The sequence below is a fragment of the Hypanus sabinus genome, chromosome 4 (assembly GCF_030144855.1).
Source record: "Hypanus sabinus isolate sHypSab1 chromosome 4, sHypSab1.hap1, whole genome shotgun sequence".
In the NCBI taxonomy this organism is placed as follows: domain Eukaryota; kingdom Metazoa; phylum Chordata; class Chondrichthyes; order Myliobatiformes; family Dasyatidae; genus Hypanus; species Hypanus sabinus.
In genome coordinates, this window is record NC_082709.1 from 12,178,733 (window position 1) to 12,201,603 (window position 22,871).

General features: G+C 41.2%; 1 protein-coding gene across 11 annotated transcripts in view; it reads right to left on the minus strand.

Annotated features, from left to right (window-relative positions):
• Positions 1 to 22,871, minus strand: part of scn1laa (sodium channel, voltage-gated, type I-like, alpha) — a 150,349-nt gene that overhangs the window by 11,641 nt on the left and 115,837 nt on the right. For all 11 annotated transcript variants that reach the window (XM_059966437.1, XM_059966436.1, XM_059966435.1 and 8 more), the window contains 2 exons: positions 3,482 to 3,535; positions 379 to 516 (listed from right to left, as the gene is read on the minus strand). In XM_059966437.1, the coding sequence (XP_059822420.1) occupies positions 379 to 516; positions 3,482 to 3,535 (192 nt within the window). The remainder of the gene's footprint in view (positions 1 to 378; positions 517 to 3,481; positions 3,536 to 22,871) is intronic.

Here is a 22,871-nt window from a genome sequence, read left to right on the forward strand (position 1 = left end):
ACAACAAAAACAGAAATGAAATAAAAAAGACCAAAAATAGTGAGATTGAAAGAGGGAAGAAGAGACACCAAAGATGCCAAAATGCAGTCACCCAGACAAACTCTCACAGTCCAAACAACAATGAAACATCAGGCTACTTTTAAGGATAAGCAATGTTTCTGTCAAAGCCAATGAATAAAAATAAGCAATACACACTCTACAATTGATACATGTGAAGTTTCACATATATTTCCCATCATGTGGTTGTCCACTGTAACTTGACAGATCTGACCTTGAGGGAAGTGCACAAATCTACTGCATTATTGGCATTTTATGAGCACAACTTTAAGGGTAAATTCAAATTAGCCATATTAGTTTAATTTCAGTCAAAATACTTATCTTTTTCTTCTGTTGATTGAAGTTGTCAATAATGACACCAATAAACAAGTTCAAGGTGAAGAAAGATCCAAAGATGATGAAAATGACGAAGTAAAAATACATGTACAGATTGCATTCATAGTCAGGTTGCTGCTTCACCTAAAAATATCATTCAGGGCAAAGATTACAAACAGGAACAAAAAAATCAATTTGCTTTGTTTTACATTACATTAATGTTTTATTGATATATGTGGTAATAAAAGACAATTCAGAACTCCCAGAATCATATCTTAAAACGTATTATGACTAAATTGATATTGGCACTTGCTCTAATCTCTCTCCCTCTCTCACTCTGTCTCTCCGGTCTTTCTCTCTTTCTTACTTCCTTTTGACTTCCTCAAAAAAAATCTACCTTTTACAGTCCCATTGTTTTCTCCCTCACCTAATCCATCACTTACTTGATCATATCTAGTTGGAAGCAGGGGTTCCCCTCTTCATACGCCATGGACCCTGACCATTGGACCCCAGTGTTCTTTGGGGTGGCACGGCAGCATAGTGGTTAGCACAACACTTTACAGTACCAGTAACCTGGGTTCAATTCCTGTCGCTGCCTCAATCTAACAATAATCATTACCTCACAGAATCAACTAACTGAGTTGCCAAATAACAAGAAAACATTTAAAAACACAAAGGAGCATAGATATTCCCAATATCACTATTTATTATTTTGGTAAAGGCACACAGGCATAACTAGTAAGGTGGTTGCTTTATAAAACCAAAGACAGGCTAGCAGAGATAGATAAAACATCCTTAGCCACTGGTGAGGTGCCGGAGATTTGGAAGATAGATAACTTTCCGTTGTTAAGAAAGGCTCTAAGAACAAGCCAGGAAACGAAGGGCTGGCACGTCTGACATCTGTAGTAGGCATGTTATTAGAAAGTATTCTAAGGGACCGAATATACTAGTATTTGGATCAACATGGGCAGATTAGGGGTAGTCAACGTGGATTTGTACGTGGTAGGTCATTTCAAACAAATCTTAAAGGCTTTGTTGAGGAAGTTACCAGGGAAGTTGATGAAGACAAGGCATGGCATGGGCTTCAGCAAGGCATTTGACAAGGTCCTGCATGGGATGTTCATCAAGAAAGTTCAGTTGCTTGGCATGCAAGATGAGGTAGTATAATGGATTAGACATTGGCTTTGTGGGAGTAGCTGACGTGGTAGTAGATGGCTGCCTCTCTGACTGGAGGCCTGTAACTAGTGAAGTGCTGCAGGGATCGTTTCTGGGTCTTTTGTTGTTTTTCATCTATATAATGATCCGGATGATAATGTGGTCAACTGGATCAGCAAATTTGGGGATGACACCAAGATTGGGGGCTGCAGTGGACAGTGAGGATGACGATCATGGTTAGCCATAGGATCTAGGCCAACTGAAAAGTTAGGCTGAAAAATGGCAGATGGAATTTAATGCAGACAAGTGTGAGCTGTTACACTTTGGGAGGACCAACCAGGGTAGGACTTACACGGTGAGTGGTAGGGTACTGAGGAGTGATCCATAATTTCTTCAATGTGATTCTGCAGGAAGACGGGGGTGTAACGAGAGCTTTTGACATGTTGGCCTTCATAAATCTTGAGTACAGGAGCTGGAATGTTATGTTGAATTTGAACAAGATGTTGGTGAGGCCTAATTTGAGGTACTGTCACCTACTTCAAAAAGATGTTAATAAGATTGAAAGAATATAGAGAAAATTTACAAGGATATTGCTAGGACTTGAGGATTTGAGTTATAGGAAAGGTTCAATAGGTTGGGACTTCATTCACTAGAGCGAAGGAATATGAGGGGAGATTTGACAGTGGTATAGATTGGCTAAAAGCAAGCAGGTTTTTTCCACGGAGGTTGGATGATACTAGAATTAGAAGTCATGGGTGAAGGACAGAAGGTGAAAAGTTTAAAGGGAACACAAGGAGGAACTTCTTCATTCAGAGGATGGTGGGAATGTGGAACACGCTGCCAGTGCAAGTAGCAGATGCAGGTTCAATTTCAATATTTAAGAGAAATTTGGATAGGAACATGGATAGGCGGGCTATGCTCCAGTTTCAGGTTAATGGGACTAGACAGATTAATACTTTGGCACTGACTAGATGGGCCAAAGGGCCTATTTCTACGCTGTAATGTTCTATGACTCTCTGACCACGATTCCCATCCTAGCTAATCCCATTTACCTTCTTTTGGCCCATATCCTTTTAAACCTTTCCTATCCATGTATTGTCCAAGCATCTTTTACACAGTTCTGATTCTATAATTTGGTAAGTTATTAGTTGTGTCAAGTTAGAAAACAAGTTGTTGCATGAAAACATGGTCTCAGCTGTAGCTATTTTACACGTAATATAACTTGCTTCATCTCAAAAACATCGAATCTCCTAAACATCTCACATATCTTCACTGCACAGGATTGAAATAAGCTGCAGAGAGTGTGAACTCACTCAACTCCATCATGGGCACCAGTCTTCCCAGCATCTTCAAAGAGCAATGCCTCAAAAAGGTGGCATCCGTCATTAAGGATCCCCATCCCCATTACCCTGGACATGTCCTCTTCTCATTGCTACCATCAGGGAGGAGGTACAGAAACCTGAAGACACACACTCAATGATTCGGGAACAGCTTTTTCCCCTCTGCCATCCAAATTCTGAATGGACATCGAACCCGTGAACATTACCTCACTAGTTTTTTTTAATCTTTCTTTTTGCACTTATTTAACTTCTAAAATATATATAGCAACAAATTTCACAACATACGCCAGTGATATTAAACCTGATTCTGATCTCTTACATTAATGTTTAAAGCAACTAAAAATTCACATGAACAAAACACACTTTTATTTGTAATTCATCTGAGATGTATCAACCTGAAATGCACGCAATAATTCTGATACTTCATGCAATAAAATGTTCATTACAATCAGTGAACCCCTTTAAATAATGAAAATTAGGGACAATATAAAATTCCACAGTTAAAATTAATTTCTAGGATTTTCTTAAGGGCCATTATATTAAACAATCAGACATCATTTTTGAATGAATGGTGATTAAATATCCATAACTTTATTTAATTAATATCCACTTACATCTCTCGAATCAATAGCAGCATACATGATGTCCATCCATCCTTTAAAAGTTGCCTAAGTAAACAAAACAAACAGATAACTGGCAGTGGTGCAATAACTAAAATTTCACAATTGCATAATCAGGATTAACAGACTTAGTGTTTTCACCAAAAATTTAAAAGAAGTATGTTTTAAAGTCAATACCAAGCTGTGGAGGCCAAGTCAGTGGGTATATTTATAGCAGATTGATAGATTCTAGAACGGTCAGGGCATGAAGGGATACAGGGTGAAGGCATGAGACTGGGGTTGAGAGGGAAATGGATCAGCCATGATGAAATAGCTCCTATATCTTATCGTCAAATTCTGCTCCTATATCTAATCGTCTTATGACTGAGCTACATGTAAGATCTATCTTGTTTAATTCAAGCATCATTCAATTCTGCAGCTTTCCATTATGGGGCAAAGAAAGAAATTATAATCCTGTTCCAAGCCAATAAATCATGGTATGCCGTATAAGGTGAAAGGTGCGGTGTGAGGCACTACTTCCCTCCGCGAGCCTGCAGGACACCCTTGGGAAAAGTGTCCCATCTGCTTAGGTCACGTGAAGACATGGGAGCAGCTGGTGCATATCGCAAGTTCTGGTTATGTGACCACTGACGCCAGACAGACAATCTCTGAAAACTACTGATAATGGCTGGGGTCACCTGTCTTGTAGAAGACACTGCCCAAGAACAATCATGCTCACGGATAGAACCATGATCGCGTTTGCCAAGCCAGTGAATAGGCAACTTAAATGATCATAAAGCTTTTTCTCATAATCAGCTTCCAGCATGTACTCAAACTCTTTGCTGGGTCTGACAGTAGGATTTTTTTTAAGGATTATATGGGTCGGCTCAACATGGAGGGCTGAAGAGCCTGTACTGTGCTGTAGTGTTCTGTGGTTCTATGCTTCTAGGACACCATGGTCACCTAGTGGTTAGCACAACGCTTTGCTGTACCAGATCCGTGGGTTCAATTCCTGCCACTGTCTGTGAGGAGTTTGTACATTCACCTCGTGACAGTGCGGGTTTCCTCCAAGTGCTCTAGTTTCCACCGACAGTCTAAAGACATACTGGTTAGTAGGTTAATTGGTCATTATAAATTGTCCTGTGATTAGGCTAGGATTAAATCAGGGGATTGCTGGCCAGTGCAGCTCGAAGGACCGGAAGGGCTTATTCCGGGCTTATAATAAAACAATAAAAATTTGCTTCCTTTTATATCTGCACAAGATTTCAAGGAAAACCTGGGCATATTTCCTTAGGGAAATAAAAACTGCAACATGATAACACACCTCATGAAACTTTAGGTGTTAGGCATCATTACTTTCATCGAATCAGTAAGCAGCTCCTCCAATCAACAGGAGTATCCTAACAGCAATGCAGATATACCAAAGCTAACATTAAAAACTGCCTACTGATTAGTCATCAGCACTCTGTGTGAAGTATTTCTCACGGATATATCATTCCATGTGCCATTATTTACATTGCTGCCTTCGAAAGGTCAAACTGATGTTGTGTGGGCCGAACTGTGTTATCTCAGAAAAGAGGCTTGTTGTGTGATTGGCCATGTGCAATTCAGGAGCTGCCTATGTATATTTGTAGCTGCAACATCCAACCCAGACAAACTGCACTGTACAATGGCAAGATGCATTCATTGTGAGTGGTGAGCACCAATAAAATCTGCATAAAGCCAAGTGGGCAATAACAGCATTTTTGAAAATAAAATTGTCAACAAGAAATTATTTAATCTGGGAAAAAAAAACAGTCTCCAAAGTTTCCAGCTAGTGAAATGGAGGTCACAGCACAGTAACTGGAAGTAGGAAGTCGAGGAAGGATTCACAAAGATACAAGAAGCTTTACAACTATATCCAGATGGCTGTAGGACCACAAAGTTACAGCTGGGGAAAAATCACGAGGATCTAGATGCAGCGACATCCACCGTGATGAAGTGCTTTGAGAGGTTGGTTGTGGCTAGAATTAACCCCTATCTCAGCATGCACCTGTTGGCTATTACCACAGTAGGTCTACAGCAGATGCAATCTCATTGACTCTTCATGAGGATTTGGATCACCTGGACAATAGTAGTACTTAGAGCATAGAAAATCTACAGCACATTACAGGCCCTTTGGCCCACAATGTTGTGCTGACCATGTAACATACTCTAGAAGCTGCCCAAGATTTCCTTACTGCATAGTCCTCTATTTTTCTAAGCTCCATATACTCTTGGATAGTCAATCTATCCAAGAGTCCTATTGATCCATCTCTACCACCTTCTATGGCAATACACTCCACGCATCCACCACACTCTGTGTGAAAAACTTACCTTTGACATCCCCTTGTACCTACTTCCAAGCACCTTAAAACTATGCCCCCTTATGTTAGCTATTTCAGCCCTGGGAAAAAGCCTCTGGCTATCCACATGATCAATGCCCCTCATCATCTTATACACCTCTATCAGGTCACCTCTCATCCTCCAAGGAGAAAAGGCCAAATTCAACCTATTCTCATAAGGCATGCTCCCCAATCCAGACAACATCCTTGTAAATCTCTTCTGCACTCTCTCTGTAGAATCCACATCCTTCTTGTAATGAGGTGACCAGAACTAAACACAGTACACCAAGTGGGGTCTAACCAGGGTCCTATATAGCTGTAACATTACATCACAGTTCTTGAATTCAGTCCCACGGTTGATGAAGGCCAACACACCATACTTGTTCCTAACAACATAGTCAATCTGCTCAGCAGCTTTAAGTGTCCTATGGACATGGACCCCAAGATCTCGCTGATCTTCCACATTGCCAAGAGTCCTACCATTAATAGTACATTCTGTCTTTAAATTTGACCTACCAAAATGAACCACTTCACACTTATCCAGGTTGCACTCCATCTGCCACTTCTCAGCCCAATTCTGCATCCTATCGATGTCCCGCTGTAACCTCTGACAACCCTCCAGACTATCCCTAACAACCCCAAATTTTGTGTCATCAGCAAACTTACTAACCCACTCTTCAACTTCCTCATCTAGGTCATTTATAAATATCACAAAGAGGAGGGTTGCCAGAACAGATCCCTACAGATCACCACTGGTTAATGACCTCCATGCAGAATACGAACCATCCACAACCACCTTTTGCCTTCCGTGGTCAAGCCAATTCTGGATCCACAAAGCAAGGTCTCCTTGGATCCCATACCTCATTAATTTCTGAATCCTCATTACTTTCTGAATGAGCCTCACATAGAGAACCATATCAACTGCCTTACTGAAGTCCAAATACACTACACCCACTACTTTGCCTTCATCAATGTGTTTTGTTACATCCACAAAGAATTCAATCAGGTTTGTAAGGTATGAACTGCCCTTGACAAAACTATGCTAACTATCCCTAATCAGATTATGTCTCTCCAAATGCTCATAAATCCTGCCTCTCAGGATCTTCTCCAACAACTTGACCACCAATGAAGTAAGACTCACTGGTCTATAATTTCCTGGGCTATCCTTATTCCCTTTCTTGAACAAGGGAACAATGTTTGCAACCTTCCAATCCTCTGTACTTCACCCGTCCCTACTGACGATGCAAAGATCATCGTCAGAGGCTCAACAATCGCCTCGCTCACTTCCTACAGTAACCTGGAGTATATCTCATCCGGTCCTGGTGATTTATCCAATTTAATACCTTTCAAAAGTTCCGGCACATCCTCTTTCTTAATGTCTATATGCTCAAGCATTTCAGTCTGCTTTAAGTCATCCCCACAAATGCCAAGGTCCTTTTCATTGCTGAATACTGAAGCAAAGTACCCAGAACATCTTCAAGGAGCAAAGACTCAAAGAGGCGGCATCCATCATTAAGGACCCCCCATTACCCAGGTCATGTCCTATTCTCATTGCTACCATCAGAAAAGTGGTACAGGAGCCTGAAGGCACACACTCAATGATTTAGGACCAGGTTCTTCTCTCTTGCCATCCGATTTCTGAAAGGACATTATGCCCATGACTACTCACTACTTCACTACTTTGTTTAATTTCTATTTCTGCACTACTTATATAAGTTAACTATTTAATATACATATACTTACTGTAGTTTGTATTTTTTGCATACATTATTATGTTTGCACCCTACTGCCGCTGCAAATACAACGAATTTGATGATATATGCTGGTGATATTAAACTTGATTCTAATCTGATCGTGACCCAGTAAGTTTATACGGTTTGGGTTTGGGAATATATCTTGAAAAGATCATTTCCTGCCAATAGCACGACCATCTCCACATACTGTTCACTGCATCACTATCGTTTTCAGCATTCACTGTTTCCCAAGACACTGCTGGCACAGAGATAATTGACCAAATGGTCTCATTTTGCAATGTAAATTCTGAGGATGCTATGACTCATTCCTGGCATTCACATGCTCCATTTTACTCATACAGCTACAAACCTCACACCCACATTTCACATCCTTCACACAGTGCCATTTACTCAATAATGACATCCAGATCACAGTCCTGACAGGAGTCTCCCTCTCTCCTTCTAAACAAAGTGGTGATAACTGGATGCAGCAGTGCCTGAGCAGAAATGGATCACATGCACCTATTTGTCTGAACTGTTCTATGGAGTGAAACTAAGAGTTAAAACAAGGGAACATGGCATATTCTTTTACCAAATTCTCCACCACCCTCCCCCTCATTCTCTAATCTCTTCAATTTTGTAAGCAACAAATGAAGTAAGAAGCACCCATTGCAAAGTCCCTCACCCTAAGATTTGCGTATAGGAGTTGGGATGTAATGTTAAAATTGTACAAGGTACTGGTGAGGCCAAATTTGGAGTATTGTGTACAGTTCTGGTCACCGAATCATAGGACAGATGTCAACAAAATAGGGAGAGTACTGAGGACATTTACTAGAATGTTACCTGGATTTCAGCACCTAAGTTACAGAGAAAGGTTGAACAAGTTAGGTCTTTATTCTTTGGATCGTAGAAGGTTGGGGGGGGGGGGACTTGATAGAGGTATTTAAAATTATGAGAGGGATAGATAGAATTGACGTAGATAGGCTTTTTCCATTGAGAGTAGGGGAGATTCAAACAAGAGGACTTGAGTTGAGAGTTAAGGGGCAAAAGTTTAGGGGTAACATGAGGGGGAACTTCTTTACTCAGAGAGTGGTAGCTGTGTGGAATGAGCTTCCAGTAGAAGTGGTAGAGGCAGGGTCGATTTAGTCATGAAAAAAAAAACTGGATAGGTATATGGACAAGAAAGGAATGGAGGGTTATGGGCTAAGTGCAGGTCAGTGGGACTAAGTGAGAGTAAGCATTCGGCATGGACTAGAAGGGCCGAGATGGCCTGTTTCTGTGCTGTAATTGTTATATGGTTATATCTAGCCTTGCTTTTTCTTATTTCAGATATCCAAGAACTCCCATGTGACCATACATTGGAGGAATGGTAAGCTAACAGGTATGGACATATACCTGTAACCCTGAAATCTTTATGAATTTGTAACTTCTGTAAAATGTTAAGTGACAAAATGGAAGCTATGAAATCTCAGGGTGTTTTGCTGCTTAGCTGGTTTGGATGGTGGCATAGGAAGTTGTGCGTGCATTACAACAGGGAATGTGTGTTTTATGGCTGGGAGGATGTAAACAGGACACAGCTTCTAAAGAATGAATGTGAGAACCAGATAAAGATGCAGATAATGGAGGAACGTTATAGAATGGAAGAAATTACTATTCTCTGTAAAGAGAATAAAAGTGGTTTGCTTTTAACTTTATGACTGAAGCTATTTCCAGATGATAACGCATGAGGACTAGTTGCCCTTGCAAGTAAAATAATAAACGCACTACAATTTGATCCACTCTGAATTTGTTGTCATTTGTTACTGTATATTAGAAGGCCTAGCTTGAGCTCTTGTGGTGTTCACCAGTCCTGGACTCCACATGGGGAGTGTTTAATGGCTCTGGGCCTCTACTCACTGGAAATCAGAAAAATGATGTGTGACCTCATTGAAACCCATCAAAAGTTGAAAGGCCTCAAAATAGTGGATATAGAGTGGAGTTTCCTATGGTGGGGAGTCCAAGACCAGAGGACATAGCCTCACCACAGAAAGGCGTCCTTTTAGAATGGAGATGGGAGGAACTCCTTTACCCAGAGAATGGTGAATCTGTGGAAGTTGTTGTGGTGGCTGTGGAGGCCAATTGGGTATATTTAAGGCAGATGTTGATAAATTCTTGATTAGTCAGGGCATGAAGGGTTATGGGAAGAGGGTAAGAGATTAAGAGTTGAATAGTGGAGGAGAATAGATGGGCTAAATGGCTTAATTCAGCTCCTATATCTTATGGCCTTATGCACCTTCACCAGGACATATGGGCATGAACGTGACTTGGAATACGGTCAAGCAACCAACTTGGGCAGAACTTGACTGCCTTTTGCCTCCACCCATGAATGACCACTTTGGCCAAGCCCAGGAGCAAACTGACAACAAAATCTCCCAGATGACCCACCCACTCTCCACACCAGGTGACCAAAGATCAAGAGTCTGGGGCTGAAGTTCACAGTTTGAATGCTGACATGGAATGTCATTTGAATGTAATCTAACATTGAGACAAACGTTCTGCATAATGATATGCCAGGCCCAAATGGCTATTCAGTTGAATAAGGGGAAAGAAAAGTATAGCAGACGACTTGCAGACTTCTTTTTTTTTGCCAATAAAGGATTTTGTTGCAGTATGGTTGGAAGAGCTCTTGACCACAACTGTTCCATTTCCATCCATCCCAGTCTCACAATGTATTGTCCTTGCCCTCAATATCAGCCCATCAGCCTTCATAGGGAGGTTAAGGTAAAGGAACCCCCAGGAGACAGTGATCATAACATGATCATGATCATGTGAAATGAGATGGTGCCCATGTATCATGGTGGCGTGTAGTGGGCTGCTTCTAAAGCTACTTCTTTTGAATTACACTCAATGTAATCTGCAGCCTGTAATTTCTCTTTAAGCAGTGTCCTTTTGAACCGTCTTGATCAGCTAGTGATTTCATTATCTTCTGAGAAACTTGGCAGATTAACGCTCAAGCAACCAGGTACAGCAACTTTAAGCAGACAAAGGTACATTGCCAAGCCAGAAGAGAGGGAGGAGGGAAGAATTCCAAGCCAGGTTGAGACATAGAGGAATTAAGCTCCATCCACCCAGCATCTTGTTAGAGAGTGTGCAGTCACAGAACAAAATTGAGGACCTGTAAGATATCTGTATTGGAGAGAAATGAAGCATTGCTGTGTACTGTGTTTCATGGAGGCTTGGTTCATGGATGCATTGGTAAAACCCAACTGTATCTTGATACACAGGATGGACTGAACTGCGGATCTAGAGAAGGCAAAAGGTGGAAGTCTGTGTTTCATGATAAACTCTTTGTGGTGCTTGGATGTGGTGGTTTTGTTGTACTCTTGTTCCCCTGACCTGGAACTTCTAATAATTAAGTGCTGACCGTTTTACTTACCAAGAGAGTTCTACTCCATGATCCTGACTGCAGTTTACATATCGCCAAAAGACAATGTTAATCAGGCATTTGAGAAATTGGATGCTGCCATCACCAACCAAGAAAAAGCCCAACCTGATACATTTCAAATTATAGTTATGGATTTAATTATGCTTGTTTGAAAAAATCTCTAACCAATTATCATCAACACTAGGAACCTGCAACACTAGGAGTCCCTACACATGCAGACACTGCAATGCTATGATAAGGAAGTCCTACCGTCTTGACTGTATTTCAGGAAATCTGATCACTTGTCTTTGTTCTCCTACCAGCATATAGGTAGAAGCTGAAAAACAAGGCTCCAGAGATAAGGACAACAAAAAGGTGATCATGAGAAGCAGAGAAGCAGCTGTGGGATTGCTATGAGTCCATAGACCGAGCTGTGATCAAGCTCTCATCAGAGGATCTGAATTAATGCACTATGGTTGTCACAGACTTGATCAAGGCAGTTAATGATGAGTGTATTACCACAAAATCATTCAAAACCAGAAGCTCTGGATGAACCATGACATCTGCAATCTGCTGAGGGCCAGATCAGTAGCATTCAGGTCTGGTGACCAAGTACGATACAAGGGGTTCCAGGTATGATCTCCAGAAAGCAACCTCATGGTGAAGTGCCAATTCTGGACTAAACTTGAATCAAATCTTACACAGTGAAGCCAAGCACCATAGGTGACAGTGGTCATCGCTTATAGATGAGTTCAATGCTTTCTAAGCTCACTTTGACTGACAAAACATGGAGGAACCTTCACGAACTTCTACAGCCCCTGATGACCCTGTGATTTCAGTCTCTGAGGCTGATGTGAGAGCATCCTTCATGAGGATGAACCCATGAAAAACATCCAGCCCAGATGTGGTAATTACTAAAGACCTGTGCTAATCAACTGGCTGGACTGTTCATCAATATCTTTAACCTCTTGCTTTGGCAGTCTGAGGTATACAACTGCTTCAAGCAAGCTTCAATTATACCGGTGCCTAACAAGAATGTGGTAACCTGAATCAATGACTATCATCCAGTAACACTTACATCCACAGTGATGAAGTGCTTTAAGAGGTTGGTGGTGAAACATATCAACTCCTGCTTGAGACGTGACTTGGATTTGTTCCAGTTTGCCTACAGGTACAACAGGTCCACAGCAGTTACCGCTTCATTGGCTCTTCACTCATCCCTGGAACATCTGGACAGCAAAGATGCATACATCAGGATGCTCTTTATCGACTGTAGCTCGGCATTTAATACCATCATCTCCTCAAAACTAATCAATGAGCTTCAAAACCTTGGCCTCGATAACTCCTTGTGCAATTGGTTCCACGACTTCCTCAGTTGCAGACCCCAGTTAGTTGGGATTGGCAACAATATCTCCTCCACAATCTCCATCAGCACAGGTGCATCACATGTCTATGTGTGTAGCCCCTTGCTGCACTTGCTTTATCCTTATGACTGTGAGGCTAAGCACAGTCCAAAGCCACATTTACATTTGCTGATGACAGCACTGTTGTAGGCTGCATAAAGGGTGCTGACAAATCAGCAGTTTGGAGGGAGATTGAAAAGATTTGGTATTACATCAAAACTTTTATTGATGTGTGGTGGAGAGTATTCTGACTGGTGGTTATAATCCAGTCTGGTATAGAATCACCAAAGTCATTGAATAGAAGATCCTACAAAAAGTAATGGATACAGCTCAGTCCATCATGGGTAAAGTCCTCCCAACCATGGAGCACATCTACATGGAGTGCTGTCCCAGGAAAGTAGCATTCATCATAAAACTATAAGAGCATAAGACCATAAGATATAGGAGCAGAAGTAGGCCATTCGGCTATGTAGTCTGCTCCGCCTTTCAATCATGGGCTGATCCAATTCTTCCAGTCATCCCCAGTCCCCTCTATTCTCCCCATAGGCTTTGATGCCCTGGCTAATCAAGACCAATTCTATCTCTGCCTTAAATGCACCCAATGACTTGGCCTCCACAGCTGCTCGTGGCAACAAGTTTCACAGATTTACCACCCTCTGACTAAAGTAATTTCTCCACATCTCTGTTCTAAATGGACGTCCTTCAATCCTGAAGTCGTGCCCTCTTGTCCTAGACTCCCCTACCGTGGGAATTAACTTTGACAAATCTAATCTGTTCAGACTTTTAACATTCGGAATGTTTCTATGAGATCCTCCCTTCATTCTCCTGAACTCCAAGGAATACAGGCCAAGAGCTGCCAGACGTTCCTCATACAGTAAACCTTTCATTCCTGGAATAAATCTTGTGAATCTTCTCTGAACCCTCGCCAATGTCAGTATATCCTTTCTAAAATAAGGAGACCAAAACTGCACACAATACCTCAAGTGTAGTCTCATGAGTGCCTTATAGAGCCTCAACATCACATCCCTGCTCTTACATTCTATACCTCTAGAAATGAATGCCAACATTGCATTCACCTTCTTCACAACCGACTCACCTGGGAGTATAACCTTCAGAGTATCTTGCACAAGGACTCCCAAGTCCCTTTGCATCTCTGCATTTTGAATTCTCTCCTCATCTAAATAATAGTCTACCTGTTTATTTCTTCCACCAAAGTGCATGACCATACAATTTCCAACATTGTATTTCATTTGTCACTTCTTTGCCCATTCCCCTAAACTATCTAAGTCTCTCTGCAGGATCTCTGTTTCCTCAGCACTACCCGCTCCTCCAGCCATCTTTGTATCATCGACAAATTTAGCCACAAATCCATTAATCCCATAGTCCAAGTTATTGACATACATCGTAGAAAGCAGCGGTCCAAAGACTGACCCCTGTGGAACTCCACTGGTAATGAGCAGCCAGCCAGAATAGGATCCCTTTATTCCCACTCCTTGTTTTCTGCCAATCAGCCAATGCTCCACCCAAGCTAGTAACTTTCCTGTAATTCCATGGGCTCTTATCTTGCTAAGCAGCCTCATGTGTGGCACCTTGTCAAAGGCCTTCTGAAAATCCATGTACACCACATCTACCACATCTCCTTTGTCAACCTTGCTTGTAATTCCCTCAAAAAATTGCAATAGGTTAGTCAGGCAGGATTTACCTTTCAGGAAACCATGCTGGCCATGTGCCTCTGGGTACTCCGTAATCTCATCCCTAACTATCCATTCCAACAACTATCCAACCACTGATGTCAGGCTAGCAGGTCTATAGTTTCCTTTCTGCTGCCTCCCACCCTTCTTAAATAGTGCAGTAACACTTGCAATTTTCCAGTCATCCGGTACAATGCCAGATTCTATCCATTCTTGAAAGATCATAGTTAATGTCTCTGTAATCTCTTCAGCTACTTCCTTCAGAACCCGAGGGTGCATTCCATCAAGTCCAGGAGATTTATCCACCCTCAGACCATTAAGCGTCCTGAGCACCTTCTCAGTCGTAATTTTCACTGCACAAACTTCATTTCCCTGACACTCTTGAATGTCCAGTATACTACAGGTCTTCCTCTGTGAAGACTGATGTAAAATACACACTCAGTTTCTCCGCCATCTCTGCGTCTCTCGTTACAATATGTCCAGCGTCATTTTCTATTGCTCCTATATCTACTCTACTCTCTTTTACCCTTTATATACTTAAAAAAGTTTTCAGTATCTTCTTTGATATTAGTTGCCAGCTTGTTTTCATAATTCCTCTTTTCCTTCCTAATGACCTGCTTAGTTTCCTTCTACAAGTTTTAAAAAGCTTCCCAATCCTCTATCTTCCCACTAGCTTTGGCCTCACTGTATGCCCTCTCTTTTGCTTTTACTTTGGCTCTGACTTCATTTGTCAGCCACAGTAGTGTCCTTCTTCCATTCAAAAATTTCATCTTATTTGGAATATTGCATTCCCCTCATTTTTTGCAGAAACTCCACCATTGCTGCTCTGCTGTCCTTCCCGCTAGTTTCCCTTTCCAGTCAACTTTGGCCAGTTTCCCTCTCAAGCCATTGTAATTTCCTTTATTCCACCGAAGTACCGACACATTGGAATTTAGTTTTACCTTCTCAAATTTCAAAGTTAACTCGATCATATTGTGATCTCCATTCCCTAAGGGTTTCTTAACCTTAAGCTCTCTTATCACCTCTGGATCATTGCACAGCCGATCCCCCTAGTGGGCTCAACAAAAAGCTGTCCTAAAAAGCCATCCCTTAAACATTCTATAAATTATCTGTCTTGAGGTCCAGTACTGAACTAATTTTCCCAATCCATTTTCATATTAAAATCCCCAACCATTATCATGATATTGCCCTTCTGACACGCCTTTTCTATCTTCTGTTATGATTTGTAATCCACATCCTGGTTGCTGTTTGGGGGCCTGTATACAACTGCCACTGGGGTCCTTTTACCCTTGCCATTTCTTAACTCATCCCATAGAGACTCTACACCTTCTGATCCTATGTCATCCCTATCTAATGATTTAACGCTATTTCTTATACACAGGGCCACATCACCCCCTCTGTCTACTAATCTATCTCTCCAATACACTGTATCTCCTTGGATGTTCAGCTCCTAATGGCAGCCATCCTATGGACTCACTTTCAAGGACTCTTAATCTCATATTCTTGATATTTTTTGCTTGCTTGCTTGTTTGTTTGTTTTTGTTTATTAATCAATTAATGAATTAATTATTAGTTCTTTCTTTCTCTTTTATATTTGCAATTTGTCTGTCCTGTTTGATGCAGTCTTTCATTGATTCTATTATGTTTCTTGGATTTACTGTGTATTTCCGCAAGTAAATAGATCTCAGTGTTGTATATGGTGACATCATTAGAAAGGGGATAAAAAAATGGCCGACAAGCTCAATAGGCAGTTTGCATCAGTCTTCACTGTGAAAGATACCAGCAGTATGCCAGAAATTTAAGTGTGCCGGGGGCAGAAATGAGCATAATTGCTATTACAAAGGAGAAGTTGGTTGGGAAGATGAAATATCTGAAGGTAGAAAAGTCACCTAGACTAGTTGGACCACACCCCAGGTTTCTGAAAGGGGTAGCTGTAAAGATTGTGGAGACATTAATAACGATGCTTCACAAGTCACTCGATTCTGCATGGGTTCTGGAGGACTGGAAAATTGCAAAGGTCACTCTAGACTTCAAGAAGAGAGAGGTAAAAACAAGAAGGGCTACTTCTCCTGACTTCAGTAGTTGGCGTAATGTTAGAGTCCATTATTAAGGATGAGATTTCAGGGTATTTGGATTCAAATGATAAAATAGGGTTAAATCAACAATGGTTTCCTTAAGGTGAAATCTTGTCTGGCAAATATGTTGGAGTTCTTTTGAGGAGATAACAGGCAGGGTGGAAAAAGGAGTCAGTAGATGTTGTTTCCTTGGCATTTTGAACAGCCTTTGACAAGGTGCCACACATGAGGCTGTCTAACAAGAACCCATGGTATTACAGGAAAGATACTGGCATGGATAAACGGTTGGTTGACTGGCAGGAAACAAAGAGTGGGAATAAAGGGGTCCTTTTCTGGTTGGCCTCTGCTGACTAGTGGAGTTTCACAGGGGTCGGTGTTGGGACCACTTCTTTTCACATTATATGTCAATGATTTGGATGATGGAATTGATGGATTTGTGGCCATGTTAGTGGATGATACAAAGAGAGGTGGAGGGACTGACAGTGTTGAGGAAACAGGGAGTATAGAGTAGGACTTAAACACATCAGGAGAATGGGCAAAGAAGTGGCAGATGGAAAGCAGTGTTGGGAGGTATGGTCATGCACTTTGGTATAAGTAATAAAGGTATGGACTATTTTCTACACAGAGATCAAATATGCAAAGGGAATTTGGGAGTTCTTATGCAGGGTTTCCTGAAGGCTAACTTGTAGGTTGAGCAATGGCATGGAAGGCAAATTAATGTAATCATTTATTTTGAGAGAACGGGAATATAAAAGCAAGGATGTAATGCTGAGGCTTGATAAGGCATTGATCCGACCACAGTATTGTGAGCAGTTATTTAATGCGGAGGTTGATTGGTTCTGGATTAGTAAGGGTGTTAAAGATTATGGGGAGAAGGTAGAAGAATGGGGTTGAGAAGGATTGGATATCAGGCATAATGGAATAGCATAGCAGACTTGGTGGAGTAAGTGACCTAATTCTGCTCCCATGTTTTACATGTAACTAACCATTCTCTGGATTTCTAATATATCTAGTGAGTCACCACCAGACCTATGTTTCCCTCCCTTCTGCTTCCAGCTCTCCAGCATTCTGCCGCCAACACCCACTCTGCCATTGCCTCATTTCCGTGGAAATGCAGGAGATTCCACACTAGCCTTTTGTTCTTCCTCATTGAGCAATGATTATTGATCTCTTTCCAATTGAGACAGCTATTTGTTTCTGCTTCTTTTAATTTAATATACCCTCCTCACGGTACTGAATGAATCTCCTTCACGATGGAGTTATTCGGTGAAAGCTTTGCACAACAGCTGCGTTTGTTGCTGAACTTCTGGTGACTCGTTCAGTTCTCTCTCCATCTCCCACTCCAACCTCTGTTGTCAGTTGTTCCAGTGAATTTCAGTGTTGATTTGAAGAATATCACTTTTTTATTTGGTATTGTAATCTTTGAGATTAACCACTGAGTTCAATAATAATCTTATCATTTCCATTTAAGCCTCCTCTTGCTTTTCCCTTATCCAATTACCACCTTCTTCTCCATTTCACTGGTGTCCCTTTAGTTATTTAACAAAATCAGCCTGGAACCCTATCATAAAACTCTTTTCTAATTTCTGTAAGAGCTTTCATTTCTATCTGTGCTACTATATCTATAGAAAAAAAATTCAATCAAATTAATTAGGCAGGATATACCCCTAACAAAACCACACTGACCATCTACGATTAATCCCTGCCTTTTCAAATGAAGATTAATCTCGTCTCTAAAATTCACTTATATCAAGTTTATTGTCATTTAACTATACACCATGTATGCTGTCAAACAAGATGTTACTCCGAACCTGCATGTAATGCACTGTAGTACACATAACATAAAATAACTTATGAAATTAAGAATGAAATCTACAGATGAATTACACATAAATAAACAACTTAATGTACACAAATTAAATATTGTAAGGTACAGAGCAGATTAACCAGTGACAATTTGAAAGTGATGCGGCAGCAAGTTCAAAAGCCCAATGGCCTGAGGGAAGAAACTGTTTCTCATCCTGACTGCTCTTGGTTTTATGCATCGGAGTCTCCTGCCTGATGGTAGAAAGTCAAAGAGGATGCTGGACGGATGGGAGAAATCCTTGATAATACCAAGGGTTTTGTGTGCAGAATGCTCCTGATAAATGTCACTGATGGATGATAGGAAGACCCCTATGGAGCAGGGGCAGGGATTCAGATTTCTGGATCACTGGGACCTCTTCTTGGGCAGGTGGGACCTCTACAAAAGGGATGGGCTGCTTAAATCCGATGGGGCCCAATATACTTGCGGGCAGGTTTGCTAGAGCTATTGGTAGTCATTTAAATTAATACAGCAGAGGGATGGGAACCAGAAAGATAGAGCTGAGGATGAAGCGGCAGGTTTACAAGGAAATGATGTAATACATAACATGAATGTAAGGAAGGGCAAGCCAATGCCTGGGGACAAATGCAAAGATTTAAATTGCACCTCAGAGGCAAAATCCAGAAGGGTGAAAAATGCAGGACTGACTGAAGGTGCTGTATTTAAATGCACGTAGTATTTGGAATAAGGTGGATGAGCTCGTGGCGTAATTACAGATTGGTTGGTACGACGTTATCAGCATCACTGAGTCGATAGTCGATCATAGTTAGGACCTTACTATCAAAGGATATACTTTGTATTGAAAGGACAGGCAGGAAGGCATCGATGATGGTAAGAGATGGAATTACATCCTCAGAAAAAGGTGACATAGGGTTAGAGAATGTTGAATCTTTGTGGATGGAGTTAAGAAACTGCAAGGGTAAAAAACCATTATGTGAATCATACTTAGGCCTCCAAATAGTAGCCAAGATGTGGGGTTGAGATTGCAAAGGGAGTTTGAAAGGGCATATAATAATGGTAATGTCACAACTGTAATGGGGGGCTTCAATATGCAAGGGGATTGGGAAAATCAGTTCGGTGTCGGATCGCAAGAAAGGGAATTTGTTGAATGCCTATGAGATGGCTTTTTAGAGCAGCTTGTGCTCCCCTAGGGGAAAGGCCATTTTAGATTGGGTGCTTTGTAATAATCCAGATTTGATTAGGGAATTTAAAGGAACCCTTAGGAGGCAGTGATCATAAGGTGATTGAATTCATACTGCAATTTGAGAGGTTTAAGCATAAGTCAGATGTATCAGTATCACAATGGAATAATGGGAATTACACAGGCATGAGAGAGGATGGAGATTGATACTGGTGGGAATGATGGCAGAGCAGAGGTGGCTGAAGTTTCTGGGAATAAATCCCAAAGCACAGGATGGATATGTCCCACAGAAGAAGTTGTTCTCAAATGGCAGGAGTAAGCAACCAAGACTGACAAGGGAATTTAAGGACTGCATAAAAGCCAAAGAAAGGGTATATAAGATAGCAAAAGTGAGTGTGAAGTTGGATGATTGGGAAGCTTTTAAAATTTAACAAAAGGCACCAAAAAACCCAAAAGAAGGGAAAAGATGAAATATGAGGGAAAACTAGCCAATAATACAAAGTAGGATACTGAAAGTTTTTTCAGTTATATAAAGAGTAAAAGGGAGGTGAGAGTTGATATTGGACCCTGGAAAATGATGCTGGTGAGGTAGTAATGGTGGCCAAAGAAATGGCGGATGAACTTAATCGGTACTTAACATCTGTCTTCATTGTGGAAAGTACTAGCAGTGTGCCAGAGGTCTGTGAGAGTCAGGGAGCAGGAGTGAGTGCCATTGCTATTGCAAAGGAAAATATGTAAAGCAAACTGAGAAGTCTTAAGGTGGATGTATCACCTGGACCAGATGGACTACATCCCAGAGTTCTGAAAGAGGTTGCTGAAGAGATAGCAGATATTTTGGTTATGATCTTTCAAGAATCACATATTTCTGGCATGGTTCTGGAGGACTGGAAAGTAACAAACATCACTCCACGTTTCCAGAACGGTGGAAGGCAAAGGAAATTATAGGCAAGTTGGCATTGCTTCCAAGCACTACCTACCCCTCCACCTATCTTCATATCCTTTGCAAACTTTCCCACAAAGCCCTTAATTCCACTGTCTAAATCTTTGACAAACAATGTGAAAAGTAGCAGTTATAATGCTGACCCTTGAGGAACACCACTAGTCACTGGCAGTCAACCAGAAAAGGCCTCTTTTATTCCCACTCACTGCCTCCTGTCTGTCAGCCATTCCTCTATCCACACCAGTACTTTTCCTGTAATGCCATGGGATTTTATCTTCGTTAAGCAGCCTCATCTGTGGCACCTTATCAAATGCCTTCCGAAAATCCAAATAAATAACATCCACTGCCTCTCCTTTATCCACCCTGCTTGGTACTTCTTCAAAGAACTCTAACAAATTAGTCAGGGAAGATTTCCCTTCACAGAAACCATGCTGACTTTGATTTATTTTATCATTAGTCTCCAAGTACCCTGAAATCTTAACCTTAATAATTGATAAGCCTTTACAAGACGCTAGTCTGGCTGCACTTGGAATATTGTCAACAATTTTGGGTCCCATATCTCAGAAAGAATGTGTTGGCATTGGAATGAGTCCAAAGGAGGTTCATGAGGATGATTTTGGGAATGAAAGGGTTAACATGTGAGGCATGTTTGGCAGCTTTGAGCCTGTGCTCATTGGAATTTAGAAAAATGAGAGCGGATATCATTGAAAATCTACCAAATGTTAAAAGGACTAGATAATGTGGAAGTGGAGAGGACGTTTCCTGTGGTGGGGGTGTCCAGAACTAGAGGGCACAGCCTTAAAATTGAGGGGCAACCCTTTAGAACAGTTAAGGAGGATTTTTTTTTAGCCAGAGAGTAGTGAATCTGTGGAATGCTCTGCCACAGACTGCAGTGGAGACCAAGACGGTGGAGATATTTACAGCTAAAATTGATAGTTTTACCTGATTAGTCAGAACATCAAAGAATATGGCAAGAAGGCAGGTGTGTGGGGTCGTGTGTGATAGGTGATCAGCCATGATGGAATGGTGGAACTGAGTTGAATGGCCAAATTCTTCTCCTATGTTTTTATGGTCTTATGATCCTCTCAGCCGTTCTTACAGTCCTTTGAAGGAACTTCCATTCCAATGCTTGGCTGCTCTCATACCAGATAAAGATGTAACTTGTCAGTGGTGTTCCTATAAAATGCAGTTACTAAGCTGGGGGGAGCCTCATTTTCCTCAATCTCCTTAGGAAGTGGAGACACTGCCATGCCTTCTTGTGCAGGGTGGTGCCATTAACCCCCTTACCACTCAAGACAGACTAACTGGTTTAACCCTACTGCCCTTCCTAGCTATAGATGGCACATTTGCAATCCTTCAATTATCTGACAGCTCACCTGTGGGGAGCAAAGATTTGAAAATCTGTGTCAACCCCTCTCCATCTCCTCCCTTACATTCGATTGCAGAGAGGAATACATCTGATAATGCACTGGAGATGTGTCCACCTTTAAACCTCCTCCTTTTTAATTGTAACCTGCTCTAGAATTTCACTAGTCTCCCTTCTGAGTTCTCCAGTCACAACGTTCTTTTTTTATTTAAGGCCCCACCCATGTCCTCTTGCTTAACACCCAGACTTGATTTTAAGTCCTTAATGTACACTCCTCTTTCAATGCTTAGACTTTTGCCCTTAATATACTCATAAAATGATTTAGGATTCTCCTTACATTGTTGAAGCCACTGATATTCATGCCCTTTTTGGCTGTGTCATGTTTCCACAGATACTCCCCCTGCTTTCTACCTCTCTGAGAAATGTCTCCTGTATCATTTCTCTATATCTGACACATGCCGCCACATTCATCCACCCTTGAATTCTCTTCATATCTGGTTTCTTGGTTTGTTGTACTTACTTTCTATCCTGATCACTGAAAATTGCAGAAGTACCTAACAGAAAAGATATTTACAAACTTCCAAAAAGCCAATAATGACCTTTAATTACAAACATACTATATTTTTATAAGGTCTTTCCAAAGCAGACATTTACAGTATTGTGAAAAAGTCTTAGGCACATATACATAACTATGGTGCCTAAGACTTTTGCACAGTACTGTAAAAGTCTGCTTTGGAAAGATCTTGTAAAAAATAATATGTTTGTAATTAAAGGTCATTATTGGCTTTTTGGAAGGTTGAAATATGGCACAGCCACATAAATTCTGTGGCTACTAGGGACAGGGTAAATAAGCTGTGTTAAATAGCATAGTCCTTTATACCCAAGGCCTTGAATCTGTCGGGATTACTCCAATACCTTTCAAGAAAATTAACGTTAAGCAGGACAAGACAATTTGCTTGATGAGCAACCCAACCATCACTCTCAACCAGAGGCCCCCAACCTTTTTTATGCCATGAACTATAACCAGTAACTGAGGGGTCTGTAGACCCCCAGGTTGGGGACCCCTGCTCATAACATTCATTCCTTCCACCAGCAGCACATTTTGGATCCAGTCTGGTTAACAAACAAATTTCATCGCCAAGTCAATCTGACCTAAACCCCTGACCAACACACCACAAAAAAGGCAAAGGACATCAATGTCACCTGCAGGTTCCTAGGAGATATGAATGTAATGTATGACCATCACCAAACTAAAGCATTACAGTGAACTTTTTATTTGCAAATGTGACAAAACTTTAATGGATTCCATCAATCAGAACAGAATCATTGAGATACAGTACTGTGCAAAGTCCAAGCACATATATTTAGCTAGGGCGCCCAAGACTTCTGCACAGTACTGTGGCAATTTTCTGTATTGCACTGTACT